Raw genomic sequence first — 20,193 nt, forward strand, 5'->3', positions numbered from 1 at the left:
TTGTTTTTTGTTTTTTTACATTGACCCTATTTTACATTTGAGCCCCTGCCCGAGGAACTCTCTGCACGTCCCTGCTAAATGCGTCTATGTTCGCACGAATCATTCGTGATCCACCTTCACCTCCAGAAGAAGTGAGTACAAGGTTTTTTAAATGAATCTTTGCAAATGGCCTTTCCTAATAATGTGCTAATAAGCAAGTTTCACGATGAATGCGGCTAAAGTAAACAGTCCCTCAGACAGCGGCTCGGATGAGAGGGGCAGAGTCAGCAGAGCTCATTAACATTTAAAAGAGAATGACACAATACGGCTTGCTCTGACGAGAGCCGTTTTTAACAGTGTAAAAAAACTAAAGGTTTTTTACACTACCAATGAAACAAATGAACCAAACTATGTAACAGACTTTTCATTAAGACCCTAAAGAATAATATCAACTTGTGGAAGATGAGCATTATATGACCCCTTTAAGCATTATCAGAATACAAAGCATTTTCATCTATTTTGTATCAGGTGTGTAATTCATTTATTGTAATTTACAGGTGTGATGATCAGTGGACTTGAGTTTTTACCTCCATCATGACATGGGCTAAAAAATGGATAGAGTTTTCCAGTAAAGGTCTGACCAGTGTAAGTGTAGATATGAGAGCTGGACTCCACATCATAAAAGGAGACCAGACCCTCCTCATGATCCACAAACACACCAACCCGCTGCGGCTTCACTCTCAGAGACAGAGAGACAGGAAGATCATCACAGGTGCTATATTCATTCACATTCCTCAGAACCACAGTCCAGTATCCATTACCAGGACTCAGTGGGATCATTCCCTTCCTGTTAATGGATTCTCTGGCCACTCCTAAAGTCCAGTCATTATTTCCCTTCACCTGCACCTCGAAATAAAATCTCCCTGAGGAGAATCCCTCCTTCCCCAGGACATTTGCATATCTATCAAATCTCTTTGGGTTGTCTGGGAGTTTCTGCTTAATGTCTCCACGTCTCACTTGTTTTCCATCATCAGACAGGATGAGGTTTGGATGAGCTGTATCAGGATCCAGAGTCACATCCACTGAGAAAACAAGAGAACATCAATCACAAATTCACAACAGATTTTGTGATGATGCTGTTTTTAATATTTAATCAAGTTATTAACCAGATTGTAGTGAAGTAATGAAGTATATGAATGTAAACTAAATTAAACAAAATAGATTAAATAGATAATGTTTGTAGACAAACTTTGATGTGGGCTTGAGAAAACCTTGCCTGGAATTTAAGAATAGTTAAAAAAAAAAAAAAAAGTGTAAAAAGCATGTTTTAGCATGACGTTGTTAGCATGTTGCTAACATGTTTTAACACATTAATAACGTTACTAACATGTTTTAACACATTTCTAGAATGTATTAACACATTAATGCCATGAAACGGATGCCATTTGGGTCCGCAACATTCGATGAGAAGGCACAAAAACAAAATGTCCCAAAGTGTGTTTCCAAAGCTTAAAGTTATTAATTCAAGTGTTCTTGATAACATGATATATGATAAAATACTTTTCTTAAAGAGTAACATACTCATTTTTAATAATTTTTCCTTAGTACATAGCCAATTTCACATGTCCATGCTGACCAACATCACATTGCACCAAGTAAATATTTTATGATTTGTGTGTGTCCCTCAGTTTGACTTACCACCCCGTCACACCAACGTGTTTTAGCTGTAAATAATGTACGGTTGCTTTAAATGACATCACAAAGTGGAAGTGACATCATTTAAGCCTTGTAGCCACCAAGAACAAAAGTAGGCTAGTACTGACATTCTTTCACATTGTTTATTTGTTGCTTTTTCATGTTAGACAGTGTTCATCAAGCTTAAACCAACCACCCCATCACGCAAAATAAATAGCAAAAACAGTTTTTTCTATTGCATTTTTTACATTAATAATGCAAAGAAAATTATATTTCAGATTGAATGCATGTATGCTAGGTGTGGAACTTGACCATATGGGAGATCTACAGCCATTTTGGGATGAAATTTACCACTCTGTCACATGTTTTATTGTGGTTCTGCTTCTTGTTTGAATGCGAGGATGTGTGAAATCAAGGATTCTAATATGGGCTAATCAATTTATTGTTTCAATTACTTTATTAAAGTAATGTAACTGATTACTTTTCTAAATTTCTAATGTGGCAAAGCAGACAGGGTTAACCTTACAGTAGTACTCAACACTGATTACTGTCAGACTTTCGAAATCCTTCATCTTGAATTAAGATTATAATATTTTAATTTTAAGGGAGACATTGGATGCCAAATATCTTAATTTGCATATAAATGTGTCTTGGCAGTGTGTGGACACAACAACCCTACAATTATAAAAAAAAAAAAAAAATGTTAAATGATAAAAGGGCCTTTTTTTAAATCCCCCAAAAACCTGAACAGTCTCAATTATCAAGCCATTTTGATTTTGGAGTGAATAACCAGCGCTCTCTTCCACCTTTAATACCATGACTGAGGTGAGACCCTTGAGCAAGGCACCGAACCCCCAACTGCTCCCCGGGCGCCGCAGCAATATGGCTGCCCACTGCTTCGGGTGTGTGTGTGCGCGCACTTGGATGGGTTAAATGCAGAGCACAAATTCTGAGTATGGGTCACCATACTTGGCCACAGGTCACTTCACTTTACTTTCACTAAATTTGTTTATGTCTGGCTGCGCAAATCATTTTGCTCCAGATTGTTTTCTGAATGAGGGACAATTCAAGACAGGTTGTGTTAAAAAGTTAAAACTCAAGGATGGATCAGTACCCATTGTTCATGATCCAGCTGCACCTCCAGAAGTAGTAAGTCTCACACTTTATATTTATTTTTAGATTTACGAATAGATCATTTATTTATTTAGATGATTTGCGAATCGCCTTTGCTGCTCTTCCACAGAAGAGAGGGGCGGGGTGAGCAGAGCTCATTAGTATGTAAAAAGATATGCACCAAAATGAGTCGCTGTGAACAGAGCTGTTTTTGACAAGGTAAAAAGGGTGTTGTTTTTCATGAACATTTTGAGAAGACCCTAAAGAATCATTCCAACTTTTGGAAAATGGGCATCCGATGTCCCCTTTGAAGCAAGCCACCACAAAATCAGACTTACTTTATCTTATGATTTTTAAATCTGTATTTAACCTCAGAATGATTTTATAGTTTAATAGCTATGATACGGTTTTTGAAATCAAATCTTTGCATAGCTATGACAGGATTATTGTGAATTTTCTGTTAAAAGATCATGTGTTATTTAAAGTTACCGTTGTAGAGATTAGTGTTCCTGTGAGATAAATTATGCTATTGAATTGTATATGAACGTTAGTTAGAATGGTAATCTTTCCAAGTTATGCTGTTTGCAATTAAAATAAATTGAGATGGGTGATGTAGAGGGGTGCACTGCCTCCCCTTGGCGCCATGCCTGTTAAAGTAGCTTAAATAGTAGATTGGTATGTTGGTTTTCTCAAGCCAACATAACTAGCGTAGTGTAGACAGCACACTGTACCTGCATACTGCTGCATCCTCGTCAGCTCTGTAGAGACACATGACAATAAAACATCATTAGATCTTTGAGATAATTTTGATGTGTGGACTATGTGTCTTAAGACTATATTTAAGGAATTGTGCAGAACATTTTGTTTAATCTAATTAATGTGTTTCTTGCTAAAACAATATTAAAAAAATGTTAGTTCAAAGTGAGGTCACTCGCTCACCACATTGACTCTCACAGCACACATCACACTGGACTCAATTTCCCATCATCCATTGCACTGATTGCACACACAGCTGATTGCACTGATCACACACCCTACTTAAGCCATGGACTTTCTCTCCCTCACTGCTGAGTATTGTATGCATTTATCACTGTTCTAGTTGTTAGCTACTCTACAGAGCCCTGTTAGTTTCCTAGTCTTGCCTGTTTCGGATTGTGTTTTCCCCTGCCTGGACTATTGCTTACGTTTTGGATTACCTCTTTTGTCTAGCCCCTTTGGAGACTGTTCGTCGATCGTCGACCCACGCTTGTCCTAGGATTACTCTTTGTCTTGTCCCTGCCATACCTGTTTGCCATTGTTTCGACCCTGCCTGTATTTATGACCATGCCTTTAAATAAAAGCTTGCACATGGATCCGCATGTCTCACGTCTTGCCAGCCCCGTTACACTCTCATTTCAGCTTGGACAAGACTCATTCTTCTTTACTGATATTAATGATAATAAATAAATGTAACTGTACTGTATTTGATGTTGACATACCAGTTTGCATGAGTTTCTCATCTAGAGTGTCCTTCAGTTGAGTCAGAGCTCTCTTCAGAGTCTCCATACTCTCATGAGTCTTCATACTGATCTCAGGCCAGTTCCTGGTGTTTCTAGGGCTGCACAGGGATGAGTAAATCTACACCAGGAGAGAGGAGAAATCCTTCAGCATGGGTATACTGCATTATCATTGATCAGAGAGATGCTGACTGACCTGTACGAGATCTTCAGTCCGTGAAAGCTGCTGCAGTTTAGTGTTTCTCATCCTTAGCTCAGTGATCTCCTGCTCCAGCTCTTCAATGTGCTCTTCCTCCCGTTCCTCTGCTGTTTTCTGCTGCTCCTCCATCATCTCCAGCAGTTCAGTCTGAAATCTCTCAGTGGAGTGGATGAGATCAGCGAAGAGCTCAACACGGGCTGTTTTCTCCTCCGCTGTTTTTCTCTGGGGGTCAGAATAATCAACAAATTATTATTTAATAAATAAAGCCACATGTGACAATTACTGAAATCCAAGTACCAATGGCTAATGTAGAAAACGATAATTGTCACGGTCATGGACCTTTAGTTGTGTACTTTTCAGTTGTTTCCTTGTCATGTTCAGCCTTCTTTACCCTCATTGTTTCCCTTGATTTGTTGATTAGTTCACACCTGTTCTGTTTTACCATGATTATCAGTCCCTGTGTATATACAGGTGCATCTCAATAAATTAGAATGTCATGGAAAAGTTAATTTATTTCAGTAATTCAACTCAAATTGTGAAACTTGTGTATTAAATGAATTCAGTGCACACAGACTGAAGTAGTTTAAGTCTTTGGTTCTTTTAATTGTGATGATTTTGGCTCACATTTAACAAAAACCCACCAATTCACTATCTCAACAAATTAGAATATGGTGACATGCCAATCAGCTAATCAACTCAAAACACCTGCCAAGGTTTCCTGAGCCTTCAAAATGGTCTCTCAGTTTGTTTCACTAGGCTACACAATCATGGGGAAGACTGCTGATCTGACAGTTGTCCAGAAGACAATCATTGACACCCTTCACAAGGAGGGTAAGCCACAAACATTCATTGCCAAAGAAGCTGGCTGTTCACAGAGTGCTGTATCCAAGCATGTTAACAGAAAGTTGAGTGGAAGGAAAAGTGTGGAAGAAAAGATGCACAACCAACCGAGAGAACCGCAGCCTTATGAGGATTGTCAAGCAAAATCGATTGAAGAATTTGGGTGAACTTCACAAGGAATAGACTGAGGCTGGGGTCAAGGCATCAAGAGCCACCACACACAGATGTGTCAAGGAATTTGGCTACAGTTGTCGTATTCCTCTTGTTAAGCCACTCCTGAACCACAGACAACGTCAGAGGCGTCTTACCTGGGCTAAGGAGAAGAAGAACTGGACTGTTGCCCAGTGGTCCAAAGTCCTCTTTTCAGATGAGAGCAAGTTTTGTATTTCATTTGGAAACCAAGGTCCTAGAGTCTGGAGGAAGGGTGGAGAAGCTCATAGCCCAAGTTGCTTGAAGTCCAGTGTTTAGTTTCCACAGTCTGTGATGATTTGGGGTGCAATGTCATCTGCTGGTGTTGGTCCATTGTGTTTTTTGAAAACCAAAGTCACTGCACCCGTTTACCAATAAATTTTGGAGCACTTCATGCTTCCTTCTGCTGACCAGCTTTTTAAAGATGCTGATTTCATTTTCCAGCAGGATTTGGCACCTGCCCACACTGCCAAAAGCACCAAAAGTTGGTTAAATGACCATGGTGTTGGTGTGCTTGACTGGCCTGCAAACTCACCAGACCTGAACCCCATAGAGAATCTATAGGGTATTGTCAAGAGGAAAATGAGAAACAAGAGACCAAAAAATGCAGATGAGCTGAAGGCCACTGTCAAAGAAACCTGGGCTTCCATACCGCCTCAGCAGTGCCACAAACTGATCACCTCCATGCCAAGCCGAATTGAGGCAGTAATTAAAGCAAAAGGAGCCCCTACCAAGTATTGAGTACATATACATTAAATGAACATACTTTCCAGAAGGCCAACAATTCATTAAAAATGTTTTTTTTTATTGGTCTTATGAAGTATTCTAATTTGTTGAGATAGTGAATTGGTGGGTTTTTGTTAAATGTGAGCCAAAATCATCACAATTAAAAGAACCAAAGACTTAAACTACTTCAGTCTGTGTGCATTGAATTTATTTAATACACGAGTTTCACAATTTGAGTTGAATTACTGAAATAAATGAACTTGTCCACGACATTCTAATTTATTGAGATGCACCTGTATACTTGCCATGTCTCTTTACAAATATTATTCTTTTTATTATAGGAGACAAATAATGTCATGATTCATGTCCAGTTTTCCCTTGTTTCTTGCCCATGCATGGATATATTTTGTGTTTGTTTAAATAAACGTTGACTACTGCATTTGGATCCTCCTCTTTCCCTTGAATGACGCATTACAAATAATATTGTCTCTTCATTTTAATTGGATAGCAGTTTAAATTCAGTTTTAAACTATGTTTTGAATATTACAGTAATATTTAATGATTTTTGAGATCACAGATTTTTTGCAAACTGTAATGAATTGGTATGTATTATTTTCAGTCTGTTTAACCATTTACATAGATTTTATTTTACAAGACCTAAATGGATTTTTATCCTGTAATGTTGTCTGGTAGAAAACATTAGTATTACAGGGTACCCGCGGGGTCTTAAAAGCATTGAAAAAGTCTTAAATTTGATAATCTCAAATTAAGGCCTTAATAGCCTTGAATTTGGTATACAAAGTCTTGGATTTCGTTACAAAGGTCTTATTTTTTTTTATTTTTTTTTTTGCCTTTCCTAGGATTAAGTTCATACCGTAACAAAATTAACTGTTACTAATTTAGGCTAATTAAAAATTCATGCAGCGTAACATTGAGTGCACCTCGCGCTCCACGTCATAGCAGAAAGCGCGAAAGCGTGCGCACCCGTTACTATGGTTACTAGGCAAGTGAGGTACAGAACAAGATAGTAGCTAGCCTAGTTTGTCGGCTAAAATGGGAAAGTGTCGGTTTAATCCGCTGTGGCCAAGGAATCCGAATTACGTTTGGGTCAAGCCTGTGCCAGGAAATGACCGCGAGGCCTATTGCTGTTGGTGCCGGGGATCTCGCGCTGGCTACTCGGTGGTGATAAAGCGTGGGTATACTCTTCAATTCAGACGCAGACCACCCCGTTTCAACGGCGTGGTGCGGTCTCTAACGTTGCCTTGAAACGCCCTGGTGCTGAGACAAGAGGTATGCAATCTGCTCGAAAAAGGAGCGATAGAGAAAGTCCCTCCGAGCGAGCTGGAGTGCGGGTTTTACAGCCGCTACAGTGTTTCCCCTACCATTATTTTAGGGGGGCGGCCCGCCCCCCTTGAAAGTCAAGTTATTTTAATTTTATTTTCTCTATAGCGCCAGACCACAAAATAAGTCATTCAATGTTACCTTCCCTATAGAACAGGTCTATAACTTGTTCTTTTATTAAACAAACCAAGTAGCCTTATGTTATTTATCTTATTTACACGACGGCGTGTCATTTCTGTCTAAACGTTACATGGTAGCGCTCTCTGTATCGCGCGCACAGCGGAGTTCCGCCCCGGTTCACACACACACACACACACACACACAAATGTAAGCGCACACACAAGTGAGTACACTCCCACTCCTATTTGTAAATATTAAGCCGAAAAACGACTATTTAAATATGACTTCTGCGTGTCTCTGTGTTAATGTATGGCGCAGACGCGCGGGTTTGTTTACTCATACAGAAGCGCGAGAGACGCTTGCGGTGATATTAACGTCTGCCGCCTCACTAAATGAGGACATAAATACATGAACAACATCTCCAGAACTGCTCTGAGAGTCACTTCATGAGCATTCGAGCGTTTCATTTGAGAAAAACTGTCCTCATATCATATACACACAGAAATGTGCAGGTATTCACGGCAACCTGTCAAAATAAAAGTTCGGTTCCACTCGAAGACATCGGGCAGAACGTAATAAGCTACTACTACTAAAACTATTAAAACCTTATCTTTAAGGAATAATCATACAATGTCTTCAATGTTATTATCAATATTAGATCCCCTTTATTTTCCAAAAATAAGATTTGTTTAATTTTTATGTTTTTATGTGGGGGAAAAAACGGAACACGACCCCCATTGTTGGCATTGAATTTCATTTGAAATGGTATTAAAAAGGTCTTAAAAAGCCTTGAATTTCATTTGGAGGATCCCGGGGGTACCTTGTATTAAGACCTTCATCTTTCATTAACATTAATATAAATTACATTTCTGTAAGTACCCTGAGCATCACAAATGCATGGAAATTGACGTTTGCCCAGAATGTCCTGTTGAGCAGGTTTTGTGAAGTTTGGACTTTGGGCACACAAGATAGAGCCATATTAATCATCATCATTAATCACACCTAACATGTAATGGTCATTTTCTGTTTGCTTTAGTTTCAACTGTTTCTGTTTGCCCTGTTCCTTTTGCCTAGTTCTCCCAGTTGGTTGCTATGGTTGTTGATTTACCCTCATGTGTCTTGACAAATATCTCATTCAGTTCTTTGTATATACAGCCCTCAGTTAGAGTTGTTACTTGTTTGTTCTTGTCAGTTTTTAGGTTGAATAGCTATTCTCCTGTGGTTTCCTGTTCTCCTGCGTGTTTGTTCTGGTTTATAGTTAATAAAAGTGGCTGTGTATAGCTCCTGCCTCTCCTTGCTGCAATAAACTGTGACAACAAATCACATGCTAAACAGCTGAACTCTTTTGACAACTTTTTACCAACATGGTGCCAGAGCTGATGTGTGCAAAGTTTGGTGAGGTTCTCCTGAACAGAGGAGGAGTCTGAAAGATACACTTGACAAATAAAGTTTATAGAAAACACGCAGTATACATTTTTGTAAGGCTTTGTTTGTCAAGTCTTCAGCATGGATGCAGAGCTAACCACTTAATGGATGATTCTCTTTTGTTTTGACATTGCTTATTAATATATAAACTTTGCATCAGCAATTTTGATTTGTTAGTTATAAGTTGCTAAAATTTGATTGGTAGCTGGTGGCTATCCTTGTTGAATTGTCCAAGTGATGTTTGAAGAATATTTTAATGTTTGACCCAAAAAAAGATATATAATTTCAACTGATGATATAGCTGTGTGTAAAAGTACAGCCAAGTTACAAGTGTTTTTTATATGTAGTGCCTTCATGGCCATAATTTGATGCAACTTTACATATTTCCTCAGAATGTCCTGTTGTCTATGTGCATCAAGTTTCATTAAGTTTGGACACTGCACAGCATTTGGACGTTGGCAGACATACAGGTGCTGGTCATATAATTAGAATATCATCAAAAAGTTGATTTATTTCACTAATTCCATTGAAAAAGTGAAACTTGTATATTATATTCATTCATTACACACAGACTGATATATTTCAAATGTTTATTTCTTTTAATTTTGATGATTAGAGCTTACAGCTCATGAAAGTCAAAAATCAGTATCTCAAATATTAGAATATTACTTAAGACCAATACAAAGAAAGGATTTTTAGAAATCTTGGCCAACTGAAAAGTATGAAAATGAAAAGTATGAGCATGTACAGCACTCAATACTTAGTTGGGGCTCCTTTTGCCTGAATTACTGCAGCAATGCGGCGTGGCATGGAGTCGATCAGTCTGTGGCACTGCTCAGGTGTTATGAGAGCCCAGGTTGCTCTGACAGTGGCCTTCAGCTCATCTGCATTGTTGGGTCTGGTGTCTCTCATCTTCCTCTTGACAATACCCCATAGATTCTCTACGGGGTTCAGGTCAGGTGAGTTTGCTGGCCAATCAAGCACAGTAACACTATGGTCATTGAACCAGCTTTTGGTACCTTTGGCAGTGTGGGCAGGTGCCAAGTCCTGCTGGAAAATGAAATCAGCATCTCCATAAAGCTTGTCAACAGAAGGAAGCATGAAGTGCTCTAAAATTTCCTGGTAGATGGCTGCGTTGACTGTGGACATCAGAAAACACAGTGGACCAACACCAGCAGATGACATGGCAGCCCAAATCATCACTGACTGTGGAAACTTCACACTGGACTTCAAGCAACATGGATTCTGTGCCTCTCCACTCTTCCTCCAGACTCTGGAACCTTGATTTCCAAATTAAATGTAAAATTTACTTTCATCTGAAAAGAGGACTTTGGACCACTGAGCAACAGTCCAGTTCTTTTTCTCCACAGCCCAGGTAAGACGCTTCTGACGTTGTCTCAGGTTCAGAAGTGGCTTGGTAGCCCTTTTCCTGAAGACGTCTGAGCGTGGTGACTCTTGATGCACTGACTCCAGCTTCAGTTCTCTCCTTGTGAAGCTCTCCCAAGTGTTTGAATCGGCTTTGCTTGACTGTATTCTCAAGCTTGCGGTCATCCCTGTTGCTTGTGCACCTTTTCCTACCCAAATTCTTCCTTCCAGTCAACTTTGCATTTAATATGCTTTGATACAGCACTCTGTAAACAGCCACACCTTTCAGTAATGACCTTCTGTGACTTACCCTCTTTGTGGAGGGTGTCAATGTTCGTCTTCTGGATCATTGCCAAGTCAGCAGTCTTCCCCATTATTGTGGTTTCATTATACTGTAGGGATGGTCATTTATTCAAACTCAAATGTAAATATTCTAATATTTTGAGATACTGATTTTTGACTTTCATGAGCTATAAGCTCTAATCATCAAAATTAAAAGAAATAAACATTTGAAATATATCAGTCTGTGTGTAATGAATGAATATAATATACAAGTTTCACTTTTTGAATGGAATTAGTGAAATAAATCAACTTTTTGATGATATTCTAATTATATGACCAGCACCTGTAGGTCAGTTTGTAAAAATGGGTGACACCTGACCAATTAATTTGCACATATCTTCACAATGCTTTGATGTAGGAAATTTTTTTATATACATTTTTGTCATGGGTGTCTCCAGATGATAGGTACCAAGTTTTGTGTGAATTGGACACACAGTCAAAAAGGTGGAAGAATTTCCAATAAAAGAGTAAATATAAATTTTGGTAAAGCCTAACAATCTCCCAGAACACCCTGGCCACCACCCACAACCACTCACTTCTCTGATTTCTGCTGAGTGTTTGATTTCTTCAATCCTCTTGATTCTGTCCTGGATCATCTGCTGCGCATCTTCGATCATCAACTGAGTCTATGAACATAGAACAACACCAACACATTCATTTCTATCTTGTATTCTTGAATGTAAATGGCTAATCACACATGAAATAGGTAAAAGCTCTTTGTTGCACTGACACTGCAGTTTTGTGATCTGGTCTAGCAGCCCCCAAACTTCAATGACAGCCTGTTTTCAAAGATTCATGAAATTAACAGATTTATAAAACCATCAGCACTGAAATGAGCCACTCAGACTGTTCAGATCACACTGAACAGTCTGTGCCCCCCTGTCAACAAGCTTGACCCCCCCCTTTGGCCCCCCTAAATTTGGAATCATATCACACCAAATAATTTTGGGTGAAATGCGCAGTTTGTCATGTAAACTATATAAAAAGAAAAACAGCTGTTAAATTCAAATCTGCGTTCGCTGGCTGGCACAGTGCCAGAGACATACACGTTTTAAAGCACTGCGCATTATAACCAATCACATACGATTCTGTTGAGCTCATGAATGCAAGGACCAATCAGAAGCGTTCCGATGAGTCATCGCCGAAGCGCCGGTATTTCGTCATTGCGTGCGCTCGCTGACTGAATTCTCTGGTGAATTCTCTCATCAGAAATAACAAAGTGAAGATGTACGAATGTAAGTAAGATGTTAATTTCACAGTGCAAACAGCTTTAGAGATTATTATGGGAGTTTTTTGAGAGTGCTTGAACTCGCTAGACTGAAGTGAAGATGTTCTTTGATAATGTAAACGTTCTTTGCTCTTTTTGTACAATGAAAGTGTTAAGTGTTAAATATAACAAAATAACTAAAAATATAATAAAATACCTAACTACATAATACTATTATTGTTAGAAATTGCAACAAAATAAAAAATAGAAATATAAACTTTTGAACTGCTGGTTTCGTCTGGTCAGAGGAGAACTGGCCCCCCGACTGAGCCTGGTTTCTCCCAAGGTTTTTTTCTCCATTCTGTCACAGAGGGAGTTTTGGTTCCTTGCCGCTGTCGCCTCTGGCTTGCTCAGTTGGGGACACTTAATTTCTAGCGATTATCGCCGATTTGATTGCACAGATACTATTTAAACTAAACTGAGCTAGACAATGACATCTCTGAATTCAATAATGAAATGCCTTTAACTGAAAACTGAGTGTTTAATCTTATCATTATACATTACTGACACTCTATCCTCCAATTTGATACTGTTAAGTGCTTTGACACAATCTGTGTTGTTAAAAGCGCTATATAAATAAAGGTGACTTGACTTGACTATGGGCTAATTAGTAACTTACAATGTTTTTATAAAATCCACATAAAATACAAAGTCAGTCATATTATATGTTTATGGTATGACACTCATTTTATGGTATGACATCTGGTACTTAAGTAAAAAGACGGATTTTTATGCAAAGTTAATATTACACTATTAGGCTACTTTGCCTATCGCCCATTCGATCATCTAACAATCTATAAAGGTGCAAAATGCATTTACCTACACATATTTGAGAATCAAGATATTTCATGATATATTTTGGGAATATTTTGAATAAAAAAATAATAATATATACAGGTGCATCTTAATAAATTAGAATGTTGTGGAAAAGTTAATTTATTTCAGTAATTCAACTCAAATTGTGAAACTCGTGTATTAAATGAATTCAGTGCACACAGACTGAAGTAGTTTAAGTCTTTGGTTCTTTTAATTGTGATGATTTTGGCTCACATTTAACAAAAACCCACCAATTAACAACAAATTCTAATCTCAACAAATTAGAATACTTAAAATATTTTTAGTGAATTGTTGGCCTTCTGGAACGTATGTTCATTTATAGTATATGTACTCAACACTTGGTAGGGGCTCCTTTTGCTTTAATTACTGCCTCAATTCGGCGTGGCATGGAGGTGATCAGTTTGTGGCACTGCTGAGGTGGTATGGAAGCCCAGGTTTCTTTGACAGTGGCCTTCAGCTCATCTGCATTTTTTGGTCTCTTGTTTCTCATTTTCCTCTTGACAATAGCCCATAGATAATATGCAATATTGCATATTATATGCAGATGCAATATCATCTGCTGGTGTTGGTCCATTGTGTTTTTTGAAAACCAAAGTCACTGCACCCGTTTACCAAGGTGCAGTGACTTTGGTTTTCAAAAAACACAATGGACCAACACCAGCAGATGACATTGCACCCCAAATCATCACAGACTGTGGAAAGTTCACACTGGACTTCAAGCAACTTGGGCTATGAGCTTCTCCATCCTTCCTCCAGACTCTAGGACCTTGGTTTCCAAATGAAATACAAAACTTGCGCTCATCTGAAAAGAGGACTTTGGACCACTGGGCAACAGTCCAGTTCTTCTTCTCCTTAGCCCAGGTAAGACGCCTCTGATGTTGTATGGAATACGACAACTGTAGCCAAATTCCTTGACACGTCTGTGTGTGGTGGCTCTTGATGCCTTGACCCCAGCCTCAGTCCATTCCTTGTGAAGTTCACCCAAATTCTTGAATCGATTTTGCTTGACAATCCTCATAAGGCTGCGGTTCTCTCGGTTGGTTGTGCATCTTTTTCTTCCACACATTTTCCTTCCACTCAACTTTCTGTTAACATGCTTGGATACAGCACTCTGTGAACAGCCAGCTTCTTTGGCAATGAATGTTTGTGGCTTACCCTCCTTGTGAAGGGTGTCAATGATTGTCTTCTGGACAACTGTCAGATCAGCAGTCTTCTCCATGATTGTGTAGCCTAGTGAACCAAACTGAGAGACCATTTTGAAGGCTCAGGAAACCTTTGCAGGTGTTTTGAGTTGATTAGCTGATTGGCATGTCACCATATTCTAATTTGTTGAGATAGTGAATTTACTGAAATAAATGAAGTTTTCCACGATATTCTAATTCATTGAGATGCACCTGTAAGCCTATATCAGTTATACAGTGGTATTGTGGCTGCTGTGTGTCATGACAAGCATGAGAGCCCCCTTCACTCGTGCCCCCTCAAAAATGATGCCCCTGACATACAAAATTATTTATCAAAATAAATGAAACATGATGAAATATTAATTTTAGTTGAAATTGTTATAGATTACTTCTAGAGATTGCAATGATACATGACATGGTCAAAAATGACTGAATGAATAATACTTAAAGTAGGTTAGGATGAATTTTAAAATTGTGCCCCCTAAAAGCACAAGTGGCCCCTGTCTGGCCCCCCCAGTTACTGTGGTCTAGAACCGCCCCTGCTTATCATTAGTTCTGCTTGTGTGTTGATTTATTCATTTGTCTGACAAGAAGAAAGAAGTTCAGAACGAGTCATTTTTGCAGATTAATTTTAATTTAATGATACTTTTGAACTAGAGAGTTTTGAGTTCTGACAATTACAGGAATTTACAGGAAGTTTTATCTCATAAGAACAAAATGTGATTGACGGAATAACATGAGGATGAATAAACAATGACAAGAGTATTTTTACTCACCTCTTCTAATGAAACAGTGTTGTGGTTCTTGTGATCTCCATCAGTGCAGGACAGACACACGATTACCTGATCATCTCTACAGAAGAGCTCCAGAGGTCTCTCGTGTTTCTGACATATATAGTCCTCCAGATTACTCACAGGATCCATCAGTTTGTGTTTCTTTAAACCTGCCACTCTCAAATGAGGCTCCAGGTGAGTTTTACAGTAAGAGCTCTGACACACCAGACACGACTTCAGGGCTTTCAGCTTTCTTTCCTCACAGATGTCACACAGAACTTCAGCTTTTTTCTCAGAACTTTTCATTTTATGGTGATCTACGATTTCTCGGAGTGTGGTATTAATCTTGAGATCAGGTCTTTGTTTGAATGTTTCTTTACAATATGGACATTTGCAGGTCTGCCTGTTTTCCCAGCACTTATTCAGACAGGTCTTGCAGAAGTTGTGTCCACATGGAGTGCTGACTGGATCAATGAACACGTCCAGACATATAGAGCACTTAAGCTCCTTAGTCAGTGTACCACTGGAGGAAGACATGACTGGAAAGAGAAATTATGAAGATAAGTAACCTACTGTAAAGTCAAAATCTTGCTGAGAGGATGTCCAGAATGCACAGAGACTGAATCTAGACCAGTGTTTCTCAACTGGTGGGTCATGGGACCGTTCTGAGTGGGTCGCGGAGTGTGCGGCTAAAGAAATGACATCAACAACAAAAAACGTCATTCTTAATGTTTTTCTGATGCAAGACTTTTATTTTAAAATACGTGCGTGAAAGCTGTTGACACTATCAGATGTAGTTTAAAGGTAGGGTAAGCAATTTCTGGTAGCCAATGTTGATATTTGAAATCACCAAAACAAAAACGCCCCTACCCCAAAAGGGTCTCGCCCCTATTTTGATAGCTCCGCCCCACACATACATAGGCAACAATTAGTTCTGTGAAACAAAGCAAAACTAATGTTACACCGTGTCTACACCGGGACAAATCCCCGACAGAAAACTGCTGCCATGTTCTATTTGTGACGTGCAGACACAAATTTCAAATGGTCGCTTTTTCGTGTCCAGTGTAGACAGACTTCAGCTTTTGCGCCGCATCGGGTGTAGACAGGCCGGCGTCAAGGGGGGGCATTCGCGGGCCCTGCCCCCCACTTTCCATCCTCTTCTGTCCTTGCTGAATGTGATCGATTTCGAAAGCGAAAGTGAAACCGATAAAATGGCACATATAAGAAAGCGATTGCACGCTTTAGCGAGCGGCAGCAACTGCACGCGATCACAGATTGCACGCTTCCCACCCGAAACCTCCTCCCCCCACACACAAAAAGTGTGATTTGTGCCCCCCCTAGAAATTCAAATGCCCCCCTGATGGAGGTGCCCTGACACCAGCTCTGGGTGTTACTCACCTGTCGGGAAGAAACAAAGCAAGTTTTCCTCTTTCGTTTTTTTATCCTCCATCTCTTTCTTTCTGTTGCTCGGCTCGGCTAATGTCCGTGCTGTGCACTGAACGCTCTCTCCTCCACATCATGAGGAGACACGCCCCTTACTGCTGATTGGCTACAAGATTGTTTTGGTACTTGGCCCCAACTCAGTTTTCTAAAGCGTTTTTGAAAAATTACATACCCCACCTTTAAGTAAGTGCCTGGGAAAAACGTGTGCGCACCCGATTCATTAGCCTATCTGCGGTCAGATGAGATGTTGACAGGTTTAATGTCAGTTTCATTATTCTATCGTTATTTTCGTGACTTATGAAATAAAAAGTCTCTCAGAAAAGCGAACTCCTGTCCTGTCCTGCCAGATGTTATCTGTTCAGTATTAGTCATATTCTTAACAGTCTTAACTTAATTTTTGTGAAATAAATTTGCTTTGTTTTTTAATATATATATTGTTATATATTGTTATTATATATATATATATATATGTGGCAAGTGGGTCGTGGCTTCATGACCATTGTAAAACATGGGTCCCAAGGCCAAACCAGTTGAGAACCACTGATCTAGACAACGAGTAGCTACTTTCCAGAATATAAAACAGATTTGACTGGGTTATTGACTCACATGTAGGATCAGCTATAATCTTTCTCCTGGTTTTCTGTCTTTTCATTGATGTCAGGGAAGATGCTGCCTTTGGTCTTCCTCTCTTCATGCCTTTTAAGAAAAAACAACAACAACAATCTTAGGAACGTCTGTTAATATTAAAGGAAAAGTACAGCTAAAGATACAGATGTTTTTATTTAACAGATCATTTGTATGGCTAAGTGTTTTTAATTTGAAGTTTTTGTTTTCAGCTGCAGTGTAGCAGGTTGTTCAGTGTGTTTGCAGGTCATTTACTTCCTGTTTCCTTAGTCTTTATGTTGAGTGACAAAATTACAGAAATACCCAATTTTCTTTTCCAACCAGTCAAATTACATACTTTACATACAATTCTGATACCATTTCAGTGCAGTAAACAACTAAAGTAGTATTTGACATGATTAAACCCGCTTCCGTTCAACTGATTCCAGTTTAACATAAACCCTACTAAACCAGACCACTTCCATTAGAAACCTGTTCAGTGTCTCTTATATTTCTATCACTTACCTGTGAGTATCTGATGTGTCTACAAGGGTCTTTGAACGGCTCAATAAATATTCTGTTGTTTAAAGAGGTTGATCGTTTCAGGCGTCCACGTTGTTAATAAAGTTAGTTTCACTTTCTCTTTGTACTCTCTATTTTAGTTTCGGAGTGTCTACCCAACAAACACGGAACGTTCCCATTTGGTTATTTTTTTGGAAACCAAATAAGAACGTTCTAGGAACGTTCCCTGTAGGTTATTTTTTTTAATAACCTAAAAAGAACGCTCCCAGAACGTTCCCTTCAGGTTATTTTAAAGTTTTATTTTTATAACCTACAGAGATCGTTCCCGTAACGTTCCCTGCAGGTTATTTTTAGCTGTCATAACCATGTAAACAAACTATTTTTGCATAATTTCATGTCTGAAATAAGCTTTTAATAAAGTGTAGACATCAAAGTAGTCAAATCGCATTATAATGATAATATAATTCCAATTTTATAGCTGAAATTAAGCCGAGGTTGTGCATAGTCTGAAAAGCATACCATAAACACTGGGTGTGTTTGTATGTTTCTTTACAGCGCGCCTCTGATCTGCATGCGCGTCCAGCACACGCTTCTCCAGCACGCGCTTTTCTCCTTTGTTCCATATAAATCCGCACACTCGCATTTAAAAATTAATGGTCATTTTGTTTTACTGACTGACTAAAACTCGTTTATTGATCTCTTTATTGAATAATTACTCATAATTAATAAATATTTGAGAGTAAATATTGTGATTTCAGGGAGATTTGACAAGTAATTGAAGAGAACATGATACATGATATTAACCAGCAATATCGTTTTTGTTTACGGACCAAAAAGAGAGATTTTTAAATTTAAAAAAATAAAATTTGCATTCTTAAAACCAAGTCATTGTTATTTGGTGCTTAAGAAACGTAAGATCTGGGTTATTATATGGTACATGGTAGTTATAATAAAGAAATCTTATATTAACGGATAATTCAATCTCATTCAATGCTCCTTATGACGGTTAAATGTGCTCTGATTATCTTTAATGATTAAACAATAGTTTGAAACAACTATTGAGGGATGGGAGTGCTGGATGATTACTGACAGCAGCGGTATCAGAGTAAAGAGGTTAGGAGAAAGTTCTGGGAACCTTCCAGGAACGTAAATAGAACATTTCCGTTAGGTTAGGAGAACGTTCTGGGAACTTTCTAGGAACGTAAATAGAAGGTTCCCTTTAGGTTAGGGGAACGTTCCGGGAACCTGCCGAGCCTCGGAACGTTCCCAGAAGGTTCCCGGAACGTTCCCCTAACCTAAAGGGAACTTTCTATTTACGTTAAGAAAACTTTCCTGGCTACTCCCAAAAATTGTTTGCTGGGGGGTAGGGCTTCAGTAGTATTCAAGGAAAATGTATTTCCCAATGTAGAGTGACCGAATTGAAGGGGAACGTAAATGCGATGCACATACCGCCTCTGATGTGGCAGTAATGACGGGAAAAAACATTCACTGGTTAAAAGCTTCTTATCTGAACTTGATTTTGGTGAAATGTTAATAATATAGGGTGAAGTCAGCTAAAATGGGCCACGTTTTGGTAAATGACTCATAATACCATCAAATAATCCATGCATGAGATCTAATGATATTTTTATAAATTAGCATGGGTCTCTTAAATTATATATATATATATATATATATATATATATATATATATATATATATATATATATATATATATATATATATATATATATATACACAGGTGCTGGTCATATAATTAGAATATCATCAAAAAGTTGATTTATTTCACTAATTCCATTGAAAAAGTGAAACTTGTATATTATATTCATTCATTACACACAGACTGATATATTTCAAATGTTTATTTCTTTTAATTTTGATGATTAGAGCTTACAGCTCATGAAAGTCAAAAATCAATATCTATAGCTATCGTTAAAAAAATACTTCTATTTTCATTTAGTGCAAATAGCCGCTGCCTTTCAGTTTTGCATTACACAAATAGAGAAGCAGTAATTTCCAAAAATCCCAGGAAGAGGCTGACATTCTCTCACAGTGGCTGAGTCCGAAATGGCGTACTTAATTTCAATAAGTAGTTACTCTTAAGTAGTTAAGAGTATGAATGCGATCCGCCATGTTGACGTTCTCATGTGACCTACGACGTTAACAAGAGCAACAACTTAAAAGATTTGAGCGACACTAAACTATCTGTAAATATTTTGATGTTGATGAAACTTGCTAATTTTGTAGTCTTGTTGAAGAAACAGCTGCCCTTTTATTGTGATTGTAGTATAACCAATACATTTTGTGTTGATTTAAGTTTTTATATTTCTAATTCTACTAAAATGACTGTTCAATCCTTAAAGATATTATTTTTATTACGAAAACCCAAAATCATTATCTTTATCTTACCTAGTACAGTTTTTCTCCGTGTTTGTAATATCTGCACAAAGGAGACGTCGATCAGCTGCTCAAAGATCTCGTCTTTGGAGAAGACTGTTGATATTATACTCAAAAAATGTACTACTTAGAAATTAAGATTACATCAGAATGCATTACTATCCCTTATGAACAATAATAATGATAAATACTGACCAATAATTAACATATTGTTCTGACAATCATGTATTTACAGACTGTGAACCCAAAACCTATAGTCATCTCAACACAGCTGGTCCAGTTCTGCAGCTTTATTCTGATAAAGCAGCTGACCACCGCGTCCACCTTCACTGGTCTCCGC

The 20,193-nt window shown here is 38.4% G+C and overlaps 1 protein-coding gene across 1 annotated transcript; it reads right to left on the reverse strand.

The window, feature by feature from the left end:
• LOC131539378 (E3 ubiquitin-protein ligase TRIM39-like) lies at positions 1–18,603 on the reverse strand. Its single transcript, XM_058773939.1, has 8 exons — positions 17,460–18,603; positions 16,938–17,027; positions 14,892–15,427; positions 11,367–11,456; positions 4,480–4,704; positions 4,266–4,404; positions 3,519–3,545; positions 1–1,061 (listed from the first exon to the last, which is right to left on the reverse strand). Exons 2-8 carry the CDS (start codon positions 17,023–17,025, stop codon positions 517–519), a joined length of 1,650 nt encoding a protein of 549 aa, XP_058629922.1. The 5' UTR covers positions 17,026–17,027; positions 17,460–18,603; the 3' UTR covers positions 1–516.
• Positions 18,604–20,193: the final 1,590 nt, after the last annotated feature.

Source organism: Onychostoma macrolepis, chromosome 04 (assembly GCF_012432095.1).
Source record: "Onychostoma macrolepis isolate SWU-2019 chromosome 04, ASM1243209v1, whole genome shotgun sequence".
NCBI classification, from domain to species: domain Eukaryota; kingdom Metazoa; phylum Chordata; class Actinopteri; order Cypriniformes; family Cyprinidae; genus Onychostoma; species Onychostoma macrolepis.

What these genes read in the sequence shown, in the direction of transcription:
- LOC131539378 (XM_058773939.1), bottom strand. Translation starts at nt 17,025, where the DNA reads ATGAAGAGAGGAAGACCAAAGGCAGCATCTTCCCTGACATCAATGAAA. An exon ending in GATTATAGCTGATCCTACAT is followed by an intron (nt 15,428 to 16,937) that starts GTGAGTCAATAA and finishes TTCTCTTTCCAG; the next exon opens with TCATGTCTTCCTCCAGTGGT. An exon ending in ACTCAGCAGAAATCAGAGAA is followed by an intron (nt 4,705 to 11,366) that starts GTGAGTGGTTGT and finishes TCTGACCCCCAG; the next exon opens with AGAAAAACAGCGGAGGAGAA.